The 15,920-nt window shown below is 52.2% G+C and overlaps 1 protein-coding gene across 1 annotated transcript in view; it reads right to left on the reverse strand.

The window, feature by feature from the left end:
• Window positions 1–868: 868 nt before the first annotated feature.
• The window catches only part of DET1 (DET1 partner of COP1 E3 ubiquitin ligase), a 48,706-nt gene continuing 33,654 nt past the window's right edge, over window positions 869–15,920 (reverse strand). The window contains exons 4-5 of the mRNA XM_025437340.3: window positions 10,118–10,277; window positions 869–1,165 (exon numbers count right to left, since the gene is read on the reverse strand). Coding sequence (XP_025293125.1) covers window positions 10,136–10,277 — 142 coding nt within the window. The 3' untranslated portion in view covers window positions 869–1,165; window positions 10,118–10,135. The remainder of the gene's footprint in view (window positions 1,166–10,117; window positions 10,278–15,920) is intronic.

Raw genomic sequence — 15,920 nt, forward strand, 5'->3', positions numbered from 1 at the left:
CTCCCTGCTGCCCTCTCTTCTTTCAGCAGGAGCTGCGAAGGTTTCCTTGTGACCCTTGACTGAAAAAACCCACTTGGAGGCCTGTCGGGTCAAGGCCAAGGCTAGAAGGAGCCCTGTGTCTCACTACATGTAAATGTTATTCGCGAAAAAACACGAGCGCTCACACAGCTCCTAAGAACCACTCCAGGATTTGATAGGGTTTAGCCTTTACTTGGTTGGACAGAGGACACCTGGACAGATTATCCAGCAGGGCCCCAGCAAGAGACAGATGGCTGGAAAGGTTTTGAAGAGAAGTTGAAGGAGGGCTCTTTACAGAGGTGTGGGCAGGGGTGAGAAAACAAAGGTGCTGGAGTGCTCAAGGATTAGGAACAGGAAGCCATTCCCACCCGAGGCTGGCAGGGCCAAGGTAAGGAGGTTCCCAGAACCTGGCTGCGAGGAGCACAGCCTCTGCCAAAACCCAGGCCTGGCCCAGAAAGGAAGGAAACGCCTTGACTGTGCCCACCCACTCTCTGATCCCCTGTGGGGCGTCCCAGGGGCTGAGCCCAACCAGAAGCAAGAAGGGAGGGGAGCAGGCTGGTGTGGTTAGAATGGTGGTCTTTGTTCTTCCTGAAGTGAAATCCTCCATACGCTGTAGCATCAGAAAACTTATCAAACCATGAGACACTCCTAAGTCTGGGAAACAAACAAAGGGTTGCAGAAGGGGAAGGGGGTGGGGAGATGGTGTAACCGGGTGATGGGCATTAAGGAGGGCATGTGATGAGCACTGGGTGTTATACTATTTGTTGGCAAATTGAATTTAAATTTTTTTTAAAAAAAGCCTTCAAAGAAACTGTACAAAAATTAAATAATGACTTCAAATGAAATAACATTTAAAATTAAAAAAACAACAACACATGCTTTTATTTACAGAAGGGCTTTGAAATGGAAGATAATGCTCAAGCACAGAGAGGACACTGGGAGCCATACAAGATCAATGGTGTTGGGCCCAGAAACGGATGCCTGGTGCTACCACCAGAGCCGGTGGTCAAGGTGTGCAGGAGAATGTGCACTGTTACTGCGAGCTCTCAGGGCATGCTGCTGTGTCCAGGCCCAGGGAGGCCAACGAAGGCCGTGCTCTCTTCATTAGGTCTTGGCCTCTCAAAGACTCGGCCCCTCCTAGGGAAGACTAAGGCACATTCACTGAAGCCTGACCAATTAAGGCAGGTAGCATTGACTTCAAACGCTGGCCACCCCGCCCCCTGCTGCCACAAACCCTTCTCAGCAACAGGCCTCCTGGTAGTCCTGAGAACACAGGTGGGCTGCATGCTTGCACTTCCCCCAGGCAGAGACGGAAAGGGGCAGAGCTGGGCAGTGGGTCCCAAGTAGTTGCACAAGCAGAGTATTGGCATCAGCTTGTGTGAGACACTCCCTCGCTTCCAGGCAGCAGGCCCTCGGATTATTTCTATGAGTGCATTCACAGGTTTGTTCCTACAGGCTCAGAGCTGCTGGCCCAGGACTGGTTACATCAGGGAAGCCTCTACGCAGGCAAAGACAAGTACAACTTCTTTCCTTTCTGCATAGATGCAATGTTTTCCCATCTTTGAGCCAAGGTCATCACCAGACACCAAGATGTATCATCACCACCAAAATGAGCCTGCTTGACATGAGAGCCCCTGAATGCTAGCAGAATCCCACTGCACTTGAGGAAAAGCCATTCTCCAGACACCTCTGCCTGCAACCTCACCCTGACATGTCCATTCAAAAGAATGCATATATACCATCCACTTGGGCCCCTTTATCATTTCTCTCTATGCATTTTTTCCTGTACCCGATAAATATCTTGCTTTTTAAATCTGAGGAGTATCAGCGCCAAGTGATTGGGAGCAGTCACTGCCAAGGCAGAAATTTTCTGTTCAACCAAATTAGGCAAACATAGGTTATTTTGCACAAACAGATTGGGCCCTGGGGGAACAGAGATGCCACTGGCATGACTGTCCTGTATGCAGTTCACAGTCTAAGGAAGCTAGACAGACACAGGGCCAAATTAGAAAGAAAGAAGTTCCAGAAAAGAGGTATGAATGGCCCCTCTGTTTAAGGGATGCAAGGGAAGGCTTGTGTCCCTTAAGAGAAGATGGCAGGCAGAAGCAACTGGATCAGCATCCTTAGGATTGGAAACTGGCAAAGCAACCAGGCCCGAGTTAAGGAGGTAAGAGCTCATCGGGTTACCAGGTACAGGTTGGTTGCTCTGGGGGGTCATAGGGTTCAAACCAGATAGGAAGACAAATGGAGGGAAGAGCTGACCGGAGGGTGAGAGAAGAGGAAGGAGTCAAACACAAGAATAAAGAGCAGGTTCAACAGGTGCGAAGAAGGGGAAGTGGGCGCACAGAAGGCTGTAGAAGGAACCTGAGCGGTGGGGACTCTAAAGCTCACTCCTTTACAGGTGATGAAGTTGGGTATGTTGTCATCTAAAACTGAGTGTGAGTAAATCTCAGGTTCAAGGCGAGAAACTATGAGCTGTAGACAAAGAAAGCTGTCAGTCTTCACTGCTGAGGCCACAAAGGGAAGTCAGGGCCATAGCCCTGGTCTGCACGGGAACCTGGGTCCCAGTCTGCTCTGCTTCTAACCTGCTTTCATAAGGACTACAAAGGCCAGAAACCATGAAAAGATGCTCAGTCTTACTAGTAACCGGAAAATGGGAATTAAACTGCATGACCGTTATTCCCCACATGATGCTAATCAAAGCCATGGTGGCAGTGAGACTGCCCAGGAAAAAAAGGTAGAGAAGGAGGAAAACAAGAGGCCGATTGTAACTGCTGGAGGACGAGGAGGCTGCAAAGGAGGCAGGGATGAAATGATCAAAGAGGCAGCAGGCGTGGCATCTCAGAAGCCAAGGGACAAAGTGCAGGCTGTGGCTAAGAGCTCTGGCAAGATGAGGACAGGGCAACACCACCTGGATTTGGCGATGCAGAGGTCACCACCTGCCAAAGAGAGAAGAGCTAGGAGAGAGTGGGAGGCGAGGAAGGAGGCTGAGTCTTCCAATAAAGGCTGTGTCACGGAGACAGGGAATGTGCCAGGATGCCAGCACTCTTCCCTGAGACATAGTGGGTCCAGATCCAGGGCGTGGAGGTGCTCTGGACCTCAAGGAGCAGATGGAGGTGGCTTAGATCTGGGGAGAGGCAGCCCTTAACAAGGGGGCAGGAAGCCAGGCCTCAGGGAGACCGCCCATGTGGGGCTCCCGGTGATGGGTGCGCCCCCTGTTAAGCTGGGGACAGCGATGTTCAACTGGTCACCACCAACAAAACACAATGTCCTTGCAAGCAGCACACAGGGAACATTTCTTCCCCCCGCAGTGCATACAGTCGTTCGGAAATAAAACGTGCTGTTCCTCTCTGAGCTTTGATTGCAGGGAAGAGAAATAGCTAGAGCCTCTTCAGAGGGACGTTCAGCAGTGTCTGTCAACTCTTAAGATATATAGACCTCTGGCTTCAGAATGCCCTTCTAGGAATTCACCCTACAGGACGGCGCTATCCCAGAGAACTCCCTGTACCCTGGAAATGCTCCATATCCTCACCACTGGCTTGTGAGCCACCAGCCCCACGCAGCTCTCGAGCACTGATGTGGCCAAGCATGACTGAGGAGCTGGATTTTAAGTTTTATTTGACTCAAATTAATAGAAATGTGACTAGGAAGACATTGCTCGTGGCGACTATATTGGACAGCGCAGCTTAGACTCTGAAGCGCTGTGAGTAATGGCAAGATACAGCAGCCTCAATGTCCCATCAGTGGCGGGCCAGCTAAAGACATCAGGACGCATCCATATAATGAAATACTAGCCCTGAAACAGGCCAACATGTATTGCTAAGTGAAAAATAAAGGGGTGTGGAGGGGGACAATGTGCATAGTACAGTTACTCATTTTTGAACAAAAGGACAGGGTATGGGTACATAAATATATGTGTTGAGTGTCTGAAAAGACATACCCCAAAATGGTAGCATCTCAGCAGGGAGGGAAACAGTATCTGAGAAACAGATGGAAAAAAGACTTCACTTTTTACCTTTTCCATCCTTATGATGGGGTGCCATGTACACATTGGTGCCTATACAGATTAATGAACAAGCCAACTAAGGGACGCCTGGGTGACTCAGCAGTTGAGCGTCTGCCTTTGGCTCAGGGCCTGATCCCAGGATCCAGGATCAAGCCCCATATCAGACTCCCTGTGGGGAGCCTGCTTCTTCCTCTGCCTGTGTCTCTGCCTCTCTCTATGTCTCTCATGAATAAATAAATCTTAAAAAAAAAAAATCTTGAATGAGCCAACTAAAATAGAATAAAAATCAAAATGAAGGACTGGTTTGTAAAAAAAAAAAAAAAAAAAAAAAAGGTATAGAACCTGCAGAGTTGGGCATTATATAAATTATCTGCTAAAGTATGCACATAACATTTTTAATAGATACTTGAAAAGACCCTGTAATGCCCACCCCACCCCCATCCTGCTGGTGGTCGAGTGTTTGGGGGAAGACATCTGACTTGGCTTGGAAATTTGTTCTGGTAATTAATCTGGCTTCTCCCCTCTGCCTGCCCAGGTCCAAATTAAATTGTGCACATGCTCTGCGATTTAGCATGAGTCTCGCCAGAGAAGCTGGCCTCTGTTGCTTGGCTGGAAGGAGGGGGCAGACAAAGCAGGGCGCTCCGTTTCCATAGCACCCAATGGCAGCTTAACCATTTGGATTTGCGTAATCCCATCGAACAGAAACAAAATGTCAACTCAGGGGCAGCATAGTGTCCAGGGTCCCTGGCCAGCAGAACAAATGTCGTCTAGACCCAGTTGAGCAAAGACTCCACACACAGGCTGTCGGGTCACGCTCTCCGTCCCCCGTCAGACTTCGGTTTACCCCTTGAGTCAAAGAGGGGGTTGAGTGGGATGCGGCTCTGGCCTCCCAGGAGCCTGCAGCTCATGTGTGGCCGGGAGGAAAGCCAAGGCCTTGACACACGTGACCGCATTGGGGGAAAGCTTCAGGGGTGTGACGAAGGTCTACCTGTGTGTCCTAGAAAGGCAATTAGCTCTTCTGCCCCAACCCTGTGCCTTCTCCAGGGCTCCCCCGGCTGCCCATCCCTTCTAGCCTGCTGAGGTGGGAAGGGCTCAGCCCTTAGAGACCATCTCTGCATCTGTCTGAACCTCAGCTTCTCACCCTCAGAGGGCTGTTAGGGACATTTGCTAAGATAACCGTGTACCGCATGCTGCACAGCGGGTGCTCATGCAGGGTGCCCCTGCCCCCCTCACACTGCACGCTGTGGGGACCCGGCTGGGAACACAATGGTGAATGCAGGTGCCTTCTTGCAGCCATCATTAGCATTACTTTTCAAAAGCTTTTTTTTCCCCTGTGATTTTAATCAGAAAATGTTCTGTAGGAGCCAATCACCTGTCCTCCTACTCCCTTAAATCCACTCAACTGTAGATTAAGCCAGATTGTTAAAAATTTGCAGCCAAAAATTAAATTAAAAAGCCAAATGACTCAAGAGTCTATCCCTCAGGGGTCTTTCTTCCCTCCCTCCTTCCTCGAAAATCTATCAACACTCAGATACAATATGTGTGAAACCTGGTTGCTGCCCTAAGCAGCTTAGAGGCTAATGTGGGGAGAGACAAATTCTGGAAAAGTCTATTGTAATACCACCAGTACTACCACAGAACAGGGGCACTTGTGTGTGTGTGTGTGTGTGTGTGTGTGTGTGTGTGTGTGCGTGCATGGATGCACACACATGCAAGAACATGTGTGATAGTTCAAGGAACACTTCCTAGAGGAGGTGACATCTGAGCTGAAAATAAGAGTATGAGAAGGCAGATGCTGGGGGTGAGGGGCGAAAGGGCCTGTTTCTAGCAGAGGATGGCATGAACGAAAAGCAGAGGACAGAGATGACACAGTAAATTGCACACAGCTCAAAACATAATGTGAGGTAGGGAGGCTCTCTCGGGCCGAAGCATGGTCCCCAGAGATCTCAGGTCTTAAGCCTGAAACCTGTACATGTCAACCTCGATGCAAATCGGGTCCTTGCAGATTGTGCTTAAGGATCTCAACATGGGGAGATGACCTTGACGATCCCGATGGGCCCTGAGCGAGATCACAGGTATCCTTATAAAATGGAAGACGACTCTGACTGCACCACAGACAGAAGAGGGAAGGCTGTGCGAGCAAAGAGGCAGAGACTGGAGAGGATGTGGCCACAGCCAGGGACCACCCGGGGCCACTGGAAGCTGGTAGAGGCAACGAATGGGCTCTCCCCCTGGAAATGAGATGAGAACCTGATGGAGGACAGCAGCAATCAGAACTGTTGGCAGGGCCCATCCAAGAGAGGCCCGGGAGGCAGAAGTCCTATTTCTGGGTGGAAGAGAGCTGAGAAGCAGCAGGGAGGGTCTCACAGAAGGGGCCGGGGTCAGGGGTCGGCACAGACATGCAGGAACAGGTGCACCCTGGGCAGACCCCACACCAAGGGGCAGGGGGGCTCCCTCCTTGGGCTTTGCTTCCCAGGCCCTCGAAGATGGGGCTCGGCCACAGCAAGGACCGCCAGGACGGCTCTGCAGCCCCTCGCTGTGTGAGCCGAGGACAAAGCTGCTTCCAGGCAGGCCGGGACAATCAGGGGATCCTGACAGCACGTCCCAGGGAGCAGGGCTTTTTTTTTTTTTTTTGGTCCTGTCAGGATTGGGATAATTGGAGCATTAACGGAAATGCATTTCTCACCTATTTTCTATCTGATTGAAACGTACTTTGCAGTCATTTAGAGCCCTCACACCCCCTATAATCAGAGCTCACTCGGCTCTGACGGAGGCAGAAAACTGGGTCACCGCGTGGGCCCGGGGCCTCCAGGACACCACACGCAGCGTGCAGGCCCACTCACCCCCCAGGTCCCCCAAGGACGCAGCTAGCTCCAACAGCCCCTCGATGAGGGGCAAGTCCAGGCACAGATCCTGGATGGAGTCTAACAGGATCCGGTTCTCTTCCTCTCCTCGCTGCCTCAAATCAACCCTGTGAGACTCGCCTCTCAACACCCCTGAGCCTCCATCCCAGGAAGATTCCAAGGCTCTGTGGGTACTTCTTAAAATTTCTTTGAATTTTTTTTTTCTGGTTCACATACAGTGTAATACGAATGTCAGGTGTACACTATAGGGATTCAGCACTCCCATCCATCACCCAGTGCTTGTCACAGCAGGTGCACTCCTTCAACCCCATCACCTGCTAAACTGTAAGAATAAGTCCCATTTTGATGGTTACCACTGTCTTTCAGGGATCCAAAGCCCAGCCAAACCCATAATGAAACTTCGATCTTGTGGCTGTCCAGAGCTTCTCCCCTTCCGTCTCCAGACTCTGACACTACCCTCCCAAGCATGGGGTAGGGTGGGAAGGCGGACAGAATGGGGCTCCTTCCTCAGTGTCCACTGAGCCACAGAAACCTTGGGGATGCCCCACTGACCCTGGCCCCACCCAATGCCAGCAGCATGGCTTACCCAACCCTGGCCCTACCCTAGCCCTCCTGCACCAGTCTCCCACCTCCCGGCTCCTCCAGGCCAGAAGCAGAGGCAGGCACCATTGTCTGTGCCCGAATGTTCTACCCAAGCTCCCAGAGGTGCCATCAATACTTTGCTCCCCAAAACTCTCTCGTAGAACCATCTTGCCTTAGAGGTGGCGTGGAGCAGGCTCACCGCTTTCCCGCAGCTAGGCATGCTTCTCTAGTCCTCTTCCATAGGCACCCTGAGCCCTGCCAGCCTTCCCCCCATCACTTGACTTCAAAGCCCAAAGCAGTCCTGGCCCTATGTAAGGTCTCACTACGCAGAAGATTTGGAAGGAAGAAGAGATCAACCCCATCCCGCTGATTTGGCTGAGTCGAGATATTGGGTTTCTTCCAGTTCTGCTGGTGTCGAGAGCTGGTGGTGGCAGGGGCAGTGGCAGTGTCCCCACCCTGGGGTCAAGGAGAGACAGGGATCTGAGGCCCCCAGGCCCACACTCGCTCTGAAAGCCCAGCCTTCCTGATGGGACAAAAGCACAGTTCCCTAGAGGGTCTGCAGGGATGTTCTGGGCCCCTCCGACAGCATTGTAAACACCTAATCTCCAATAACAAATCCTCTTCAACCAAACACAGCTAGAGTCCTTTCTGTTTCCTGTAACTGTACACCTTTCTGAACTTTGAAGCTCTTCCTTCGCCGGATGGGGTGGCAGCTATTGGCACTGTTTTTCTATCTTTTATTAAGGTCTCACGTGGATGTGACTAGTCCTCATCCTTGACTGTGCACATGAGTACCCGGACACTTGTTAAAATGTAGGTGTCTGATTCTATGGGTCTTGGATAAAGACCCAAGAGGCTGAATTTCTAACTAGTTCCTGGTGATGCCTTCGCCCTAACTCTATACCAGGCCTGCTGAAGAGCACGGCTTCAGGGCTTCAGACCATGAGGGTTCGTAGCATCACCTGCCCTCAGCTATGGGCCTCGAGCTACAAAACCAAAGCACCAGGAGTTGGCCCCTTGACCATCCTGCACAAGTGGGGCTGGGCCAAGTGAGCAGGAGGCACGAAGGTGAGTTAGACCCAGGCGGAGCCCTCGAGGATCAAGTGAGAAGCTCGTACTGCACACACAGCCTGGTGGGCCACAGGACACAGCTTCCTGCCTCCTCCATACCTTGTGACTGAAGAAATCTCGCTTCCCAGACACAGGTCAGCAGTGCCTCCTGGGGGGACCTGGGTTTCCTTTCTGGGAAGGATGAGTGTAGAAGAAGCATGGGGAGCAAGGCTGGGATTCATGTTGGGGCTAGGAGGGGGTGCCTTCCAGGGAAGGAAAGTTCAGAGGGCTGCGGCTCTGAGCTGCAACAATGACAGCCTGGAGGACATGGTTGGGGGGTGGGGACGCGGCAAGGAACAGCAGACTATCTGCCAAGACGCCAGGAAAGGGGGCTGGCCAGCCCCAGGCTCTGGAAACAGCCCTCTGGGACAGTGTAGGGACAGGTCAGTGGCAGTCAGGGCAGGGGCAGGCTGGGAATGCTGCTGAGGCCACCGTGGGAAAGCCATGCAAAGGAGTTTGGGTCAAGCCTAAGGCTTCTGAGCAGGGCTCCATCAGAGGCATGACAGCACCTCGCAGCAGAGGGCCTCGCAGTAGAGGGCCATGGTGGCCTGAGGAGCGGAGACACAGGATAAAAAGGTTCTGAGTTCACCTGTCCTCCCGCTGGCCCAGGTTACTGGAGCCCAGCCTCGTGGGCCTTATTCATTATATTTTATTATCCATCTGTTCATTCAGCTGGCTTTCATGTTTCTTCAAAAGTTGGAATACTAAATGGAACAGCAGAAAAGGACATGTTGTCCAGTTTGACGACACCAGAAACTGTGCCTTTCAGGGGCAAATGGAAAATATCCACCACGGTGCTCAATGAACATGTGTTGCGTGTGTCAGGGGAATGAATGTATGAGGCCAGAGTAAGTCGCCTGGGGGTGGGGGTTGGGCGTCCAGAGGGGTCTGGGTTGCCCTGATCCAGGCAGTGAATTCCTGGGCAGCCTACCCCCTGGGACCATCCCCTCTGCTCCTGCACCCGCAGCCCAGATCCAGCAGAGTGCTGGGTGATCACTAGGAAGTTGTAGATCTTCTCACTGAAAGGTCTAACAGATCTCTCCACCTGATGTGGCCAGAGCAAAACTCTTTCCCTCTCCCTGTCTTACCTAAGCCAGCTAATGGAACAGCTGGCCCAGGTCAGGCCAAGATGCATCCTTGGTTCCTTTGCCTCACCCCTATGCCAAATTCATCAGCTGGTCCAGTTGGCCTTACCTCCAAATTAGATCTCCTTCTGACTTCTCACTGTGTCTACTACCGCCCTAGTCCTGCCTGGCCTGCTGCCCTGGCCTACTGCTGAGTGGCCTCCCTGTGTCCTCTTGCCCCTTCCCCCAGGCACGACCCACTTCCTACCCAGCAGCCAGGGAGATCTTTAAAACAACAACAACAACAACAACAGAGGATGTCACTCGTTTGTTACTTGTTTAGCTTCTGCTTGTCAGAAGGAATGTAACTTCACGAAGGCAGGCCCTTGTGGATTTATGGGGCGGGGGGGGGGCAGAGTAGAAGAGAGAGGGGGTACATAATGAGGGCTCAGCAACAAGAGGAGGGGGCTCACCTCTGGCCTCAGTACCCCTCACCAGCTCTCCACGGCTCCACACTGCAGAGGAACAGGAATGCCATCCAGCTGCTGACTGAGCCATTTTCCAGAAAGATGCCGTGAGAATGTTGGAGAGCATTCCATCACGTGATTTTTACAGCAGTTTTCTAGAACATTTCTGGAGAAATATTCCAAAACACTAAGTAGCAAGACTCTGGATTACCAACAGGGCAAACAGCTAAAATGACATGTAGGAATGGATTCTAGAGTGTTACCTGGAATTTGAAACCTCGGCCAGTGTCTGGTTCTGAGGGGCTGTTTCCAAAATGCGACAAAAGAATTTAGAAATGAAGGTGGGGGATTTTTTTTCTTATTATTAGATACTTAAGGACTATTTACTGAATGAACCAACTGCTTGTGTAATATGAAAAAGAAGGTATTCCCAGGGCAGCCCGGGTGGCTTAGTGGTATAGCGCTGCCTTCAGCCCAGGGCCTGATCCTGGAGACCCGGGATCAAGTCCCACATCAGGCTCCCTGCATGAAGCCTGCTTCTCCCTCTGCCTGTGTCTCTGCCTCTCTCTCTCTCTATGTCTCTCATGAATAAATAAATAAAATCTTTAAAAAAAAAAAAAAAAAGAAGGTATGCCCAAAATGTCCGTCTAGCTTTAAAGTGTGAGACAGACTGGAACGGTTGCAGAAGCAGTATTCTGAAAAGGGGTTTCTAAGGAACCATAGCATCCCACATACACCTCTAGAGGCTCATTCATGTATTCTCCTGGCCCCAAGTCATGCAGATATTTATTTTATTGTCCTATTGTTTGGAATGCATTTTTGATAACTGCTTCAAAAACTTTTGTGAAATGAGGCAGGAAACACAAGGGCACAAATGAAATCAGCGGACCCAAATCAAAGGAGACAGGAGGCTGGGGAAGAAAGGGGAATTGAGAGTAGGCCAGGAGAGACGGTCCGCCCTAGTTACAGATGCTGGGCCTGTCATTCTCATTTTACATCTTACTTTCTGGAAGGGAGAAGATTCTCTGATCAAAAGCTCCCTGGCCGGCAAGAGGTGGGAGATTCCATGGCCTAAGTGATGACCCTGTCACCTCCTGCCGCCATGGGGACAGAGATTAGCAAGTGCTAAGCTCCAAGGGCGGGTAGGTGCTGGAAGGGCCAGCCAGAAGGGCCCACAGTGCGTCTCCACCTGATGGTCACTGAGGTTGCTGGGTACACCTAATCCAACTGTCACCATGCACTCGGCCTACTCTGCAAACAACAGCTGGTCAGGGCTGTGCTCCATGGCTGCCCATCTGCCACCCACCCTCCCCAGCCAGAGATTCACAGGTGTCTTTAGAGGCTCCTTATCCCTCAGAGCATCTCTCCTGTTCCCCCAGGCTTGGATCTGTACCTCAGTTGGGGATTTTCCATCCTTCCCACAGAGCTTCCTGCTGGCAGTGTGAGCCCTAGCTATGCCATCTGTCCTTCTCCATCCCACGTCATTCCCCAGGGCCCTTCACCACACGCAGGGGTAAGGGGCTGACTGGGTGGCAGACTCAGAAGTCTAATCTGAATTCTGGTTCCAGCTGTGTGACTGTTGGCACGTTACGTAGTCTCTCTGTGCCTGAGTTCCTCATATAAGGTAGAGACAATAGGAGGTGCTCGAGAGAGTTAGCTGAGAGGGTTCAGTAAGCTAACATACATAAAGAAGTTTGCACAGTGTCTGGCTCAAGTGGCCAAGAAAATGCCAGCTGACCTTCCAGAAGGCATCTTGGGCAGCAGACAGCCCCTTTAACTCAAGCAGGGCCTTCAGCTTGGTCTGTCTGCACTCCAGAAAGAATAGCCAAAGCAATAGCTTTATAACCCTCTTCAAAACGTGTCCTGAAACCTATGAAGGGACCTTAAGAATCTAGAAGAAAGACTACAAAGCAAAAGGCCCACCTACTAGTATTGGCCTGTCAGAGAATTCCCCTCATTTGTTCTGAGTTGCTTTGCCATTCTATAAAAATTAGAATTATTTTGCCTGATTCTCATTACTCCAGCAGTAGATGATCTCGATAACTGTAGGCTACTTCCACATGCAAACTGTACTTAGAAGAGGCAGTTTTGATGCTAAGACTTCGTAGTTGGGACTCAGGAAGGGAGCTGCCCATATGCACCTCTTGCAGAGCTGACCCCACAGCTCTGTTGGGGGTGGGCCAGCGGCAGAGCCTCAGCTGAGGCCCCTTCATGGGAGCGGGTCCTGCTCTCTACTAGAACCCATAAAATGTAGGATCCTGCAAACTCCAAAAAGAGGTTTGAATGCTGGGGGGGAACCAAGCAAATGACAATGTATGGAAAGCAGAGCTGCAGGGTGAGCCCACTAACATCATTCGGGAATGAATGGAGGCCTTGAACTTGAAACTCTTGTGGGTGCCTTATGAGATTGCCCTCGGTTCTATGACAACTGCAGCCACTACACACATGTTCATATTTTCTGGAGAAGACACTGTCGCCCACAGCCTTTGTCTGCGTGGCCACCCCTGAGCCAGGCTTCCTGCTGATTTGTGGCTCCAGGGATGTGAAGCATGGCCTGGAAGGGGCCTGCGAGCTGAGGCAAGCCGGCCCTTTGCCCACACAGCAGGGCAACCTTGAGCTGGTGGCTTCCATTTTCACTTCATCAATAAGAAGCAGCTGGAAGGGAAGCCAGAACCAAAGGTTGTCGTCCCCCCATGGTCTCTCGAGAAATGGGAAAAAGGAAGCCTTTCCGTTCAAGGGTAAGAGGACCAGAAACTGCCTGGTTAACCCTTCCAACACTGGCTCGCTCCACCCAGATGCTGGAGGGGCCATGTGCTCCCTTACAGGGCGCTCTCTGCCGTGCATGTCAGGCCACAGACTGTGTGGGGCGTGCAGTCCCTTATTCCATCCTCATGACCCCAAAGTCAGTATTCTTGTGCCCATTTACAGGTGAAGAAACTGAGGCTGAGGGAGGCAACACAGTGGGGTCAGAGCCTAGGAAGAGGTAGCCTCAGAATTGGAGAGGCCAAACTTGCTGCCCTCACTGGATGCCTGCCCTCAACGAGAGGTGAAGTGAATGTGCCTCCAGCCTGCACTGGGGTCCCCGCAGGGAGCCCGCTTCTTCCTCTGCCTGTGTCTCTGCCTCTCTCTCTCTGTGTCTCTCATGAATTAATAAATCTTAAAAAAAAAAAAAAAAGAGTTAATGAGCGTGTGGTTTCAAATACTTGGCACAGCAATTGTTATATTTTTTTCTCAACAAAACATTGCCGTGGGTGATTTTGGCCCTTCAATCCTGACCTCCAGTCTAGAGCTCTGGCTCTCCAGGCTCACTACCGGGCCTCCTGTGGATGCCTCACTGGGTGTCCCATGGCCCCTCAACCGTGTCGGATACTGTCCCTTCCACGACAGCCTCTCCCTGGGTTCCCAGTCTTGGTAGGCACTGTGTCTCCCACCTGCCTAACTCATCCCTAAGTGTTCCTTCCCCGGGCCCCCAATGTACAACTGCTCTGCACCCCCTACCCCGCAGTCACTGCCCGGCCACCAGCACTCCTAACCACCCTCCATAGGCCACAGGGCACAGAGGCCCAGTCAGGTATGGTGGGCCCAGGAGCCAGCTGGGACAGGCCATGGGCAGTGGTGCCCAGCACTGAGAGGCAGCAAGCTGGAGGGAAACCGAGTTCTCAACCAGCTTCATCATCCAACAAGAACTGTCACTTCCAGAGCCCCGACTCTGCCACACCTGGCTGAGCCTCCAATAATACTCCAGCGTCCCGCTGCCAGGCCTCAGGAGTAGTAAGGTGGGAGAAGGCACAAAGCGGGCAGAGGAGGCTGTGAGAGGCGGGCTGGGTCCCAGAGGACAGGAGGGGCCCCCCTGGAGCCCACCTCTTAAGGCAGCTTTGCTCCCTGCTGGGGAGTGACAGAGGGGAGTGCAGAGAGCTCCACACAGACACCTCACTTCCTCTGTCACCTCCACAACCTCCTTGCCAGCCCTTCCCTGCCTCCTGACTGCCCTTACCACGTCAGATCCACTCTGGAGCCAGATAAATGGTTTCCCCGATGACACTCTGCGGGGCTAAGTGCAATCCCTCAGCAGGCCACCCCCTTGGGCACTCTTGGCCTAGGGGAGAACCTGGGTCTCTGGTCTTGTGTGCCAATCCCTGAACAGATCCCTCTGGCTGAGGTCTCCTTCTCTTCCCTCTCCCCTCCACTCCTCTCTCCTCACCAGCCTAACCCCCATCATCCTTGGGAACTGGGCTCAGGTGGCATCTCTGCCCAGAGTCAGCCCTGACCCCACCAGTGTGGGTCAGGCACCCAGATTTTCTGCTCCTGGACTCCAGGTGCACTGGTTAGTCTCTCAGTGAATCCCCAACCTGTCTCCTCGTCTGCCTCCCCATCTGTCCCATAAATGCAGGACTGCAAAGGCCACATCTTACTGGTCCTTTCGGCCCAGTGCCTAGCTCAGGCTCTGACACTCAGAAGCAACTCAAGAAACATTTGTGGAACAAATTAGGAAATGCAAGTGGACCCCTGCAGATGCAGCCTCCCTCACCACTGTGGATGCAGAAGGGTGTGCGTGGGGCTCCCACATGCCACAGGCTGATGGACAGGTGAAGTGGGGCCACACGAGCCAGTCTAAAGGGGTCCCACTGTGGGGCTCCTGATGGCAGCGTGAAAAAGCAAGATGTTTTACAAATCCTCAAAATTGTGAAAGCACCACATAGGCCAAATAGAGCAGGTCACTGAGCAGCACCTTGCCTCAAAACGTCCAGTTGCAGCCTCTGCAGAAGAAGCCCCTGGGAGGAATCAAGGCCTGAAGTCAGGTCCCTGAGCAGCCACCTCTCAGACCCCTTGAGGAATGGCAAGTTCACGTTCAAAGTGGTAGCTCTCTCCCCACGCCCTCTTTCCAAAGCCTCAGGAAACCCAGAGCAATTCGGGGGACACTGGGGATGACGCTTTCCTCTTCCCCTTGTCCTAGAGGTGGTGTTCCCAGGCACCACCCCCAAGTCCATTCTGAAAGGCAGGCTCTGCCTACTATGGGGCGAGACCATTCTCTCTTCCCCAAAGTCTCTCAGTGCACTTCACAATTCCAATGGACCTTTCTAGACCATGTCGCTCTATCTGTGCTATAGCTGGTGATGTTCTTTCTGTCTGCTCTAATCATGAGCTTAAGGGAGGGGTGGGATAAGTAGTTCAAGGGTCAAGAGGCTTTAGTACCACATTTGGCTTTGCAGGGATACCAGGTTCCGATCATTTACTTCTTTTAGAGAATTAGCCCTAGACCCAGGGACCCCTTGCCTCGTGCCCCCACCCTAGGCTGGTGACAGCAGGTGGACCAGCCACCCCCTAAGAGAGAAGCAATCAGATGTGAGTGCTGCATGTTGCTAGGGAGCCACTGGCAACAGCTGGCTGCGAAATAAGTCGTGTCCTTGGGAAAGCATGTTCCAGGCCGCTAATTAAATGCTGCTGCAGCATCTCCTCCTTCGGGGAGCTATAGAAATGTGCTGAATTAATGCAGGCAGGAGCGGGCAGGGAGCAGCGGGTGCACAAGCCCGAGAACGCCCCTCCTGTCTGTACAAAGGAAAGGCTCAGGGGACAGGAATGAAATTGCTAAGCCCCTGGAGACTAGTAAAGAAAATCCCGGCCTCAGACTACACAGCTCAACTGGCCCACAGGGCACCTACCTAATATCACCTCAGCTGCTACAGGTGAATTCACTGGCTAAGTACTATTTAAAAAACTCATTGAGGGACACCTGGGTGGCTAAGTGGTTGAGTGTCTGCCTTCGGCTCAGGGCACGATCCTGGGGTCCTGAGATCGAGTGCCTCGTTGG

Source organism: Canis lupus, chromosome 3 (assembly GCF_003254725.2).
Source record: "Canis lupus dingo isolate Sandy chromosome 3, ASM325472v2, whole genome shotgun sequence".
NCBI classification, from domain to species: Eukaryota; Metazoa; Chordata; class Mammalia; order Carnivora; family Canidae; genus Canis; species Canis lupus.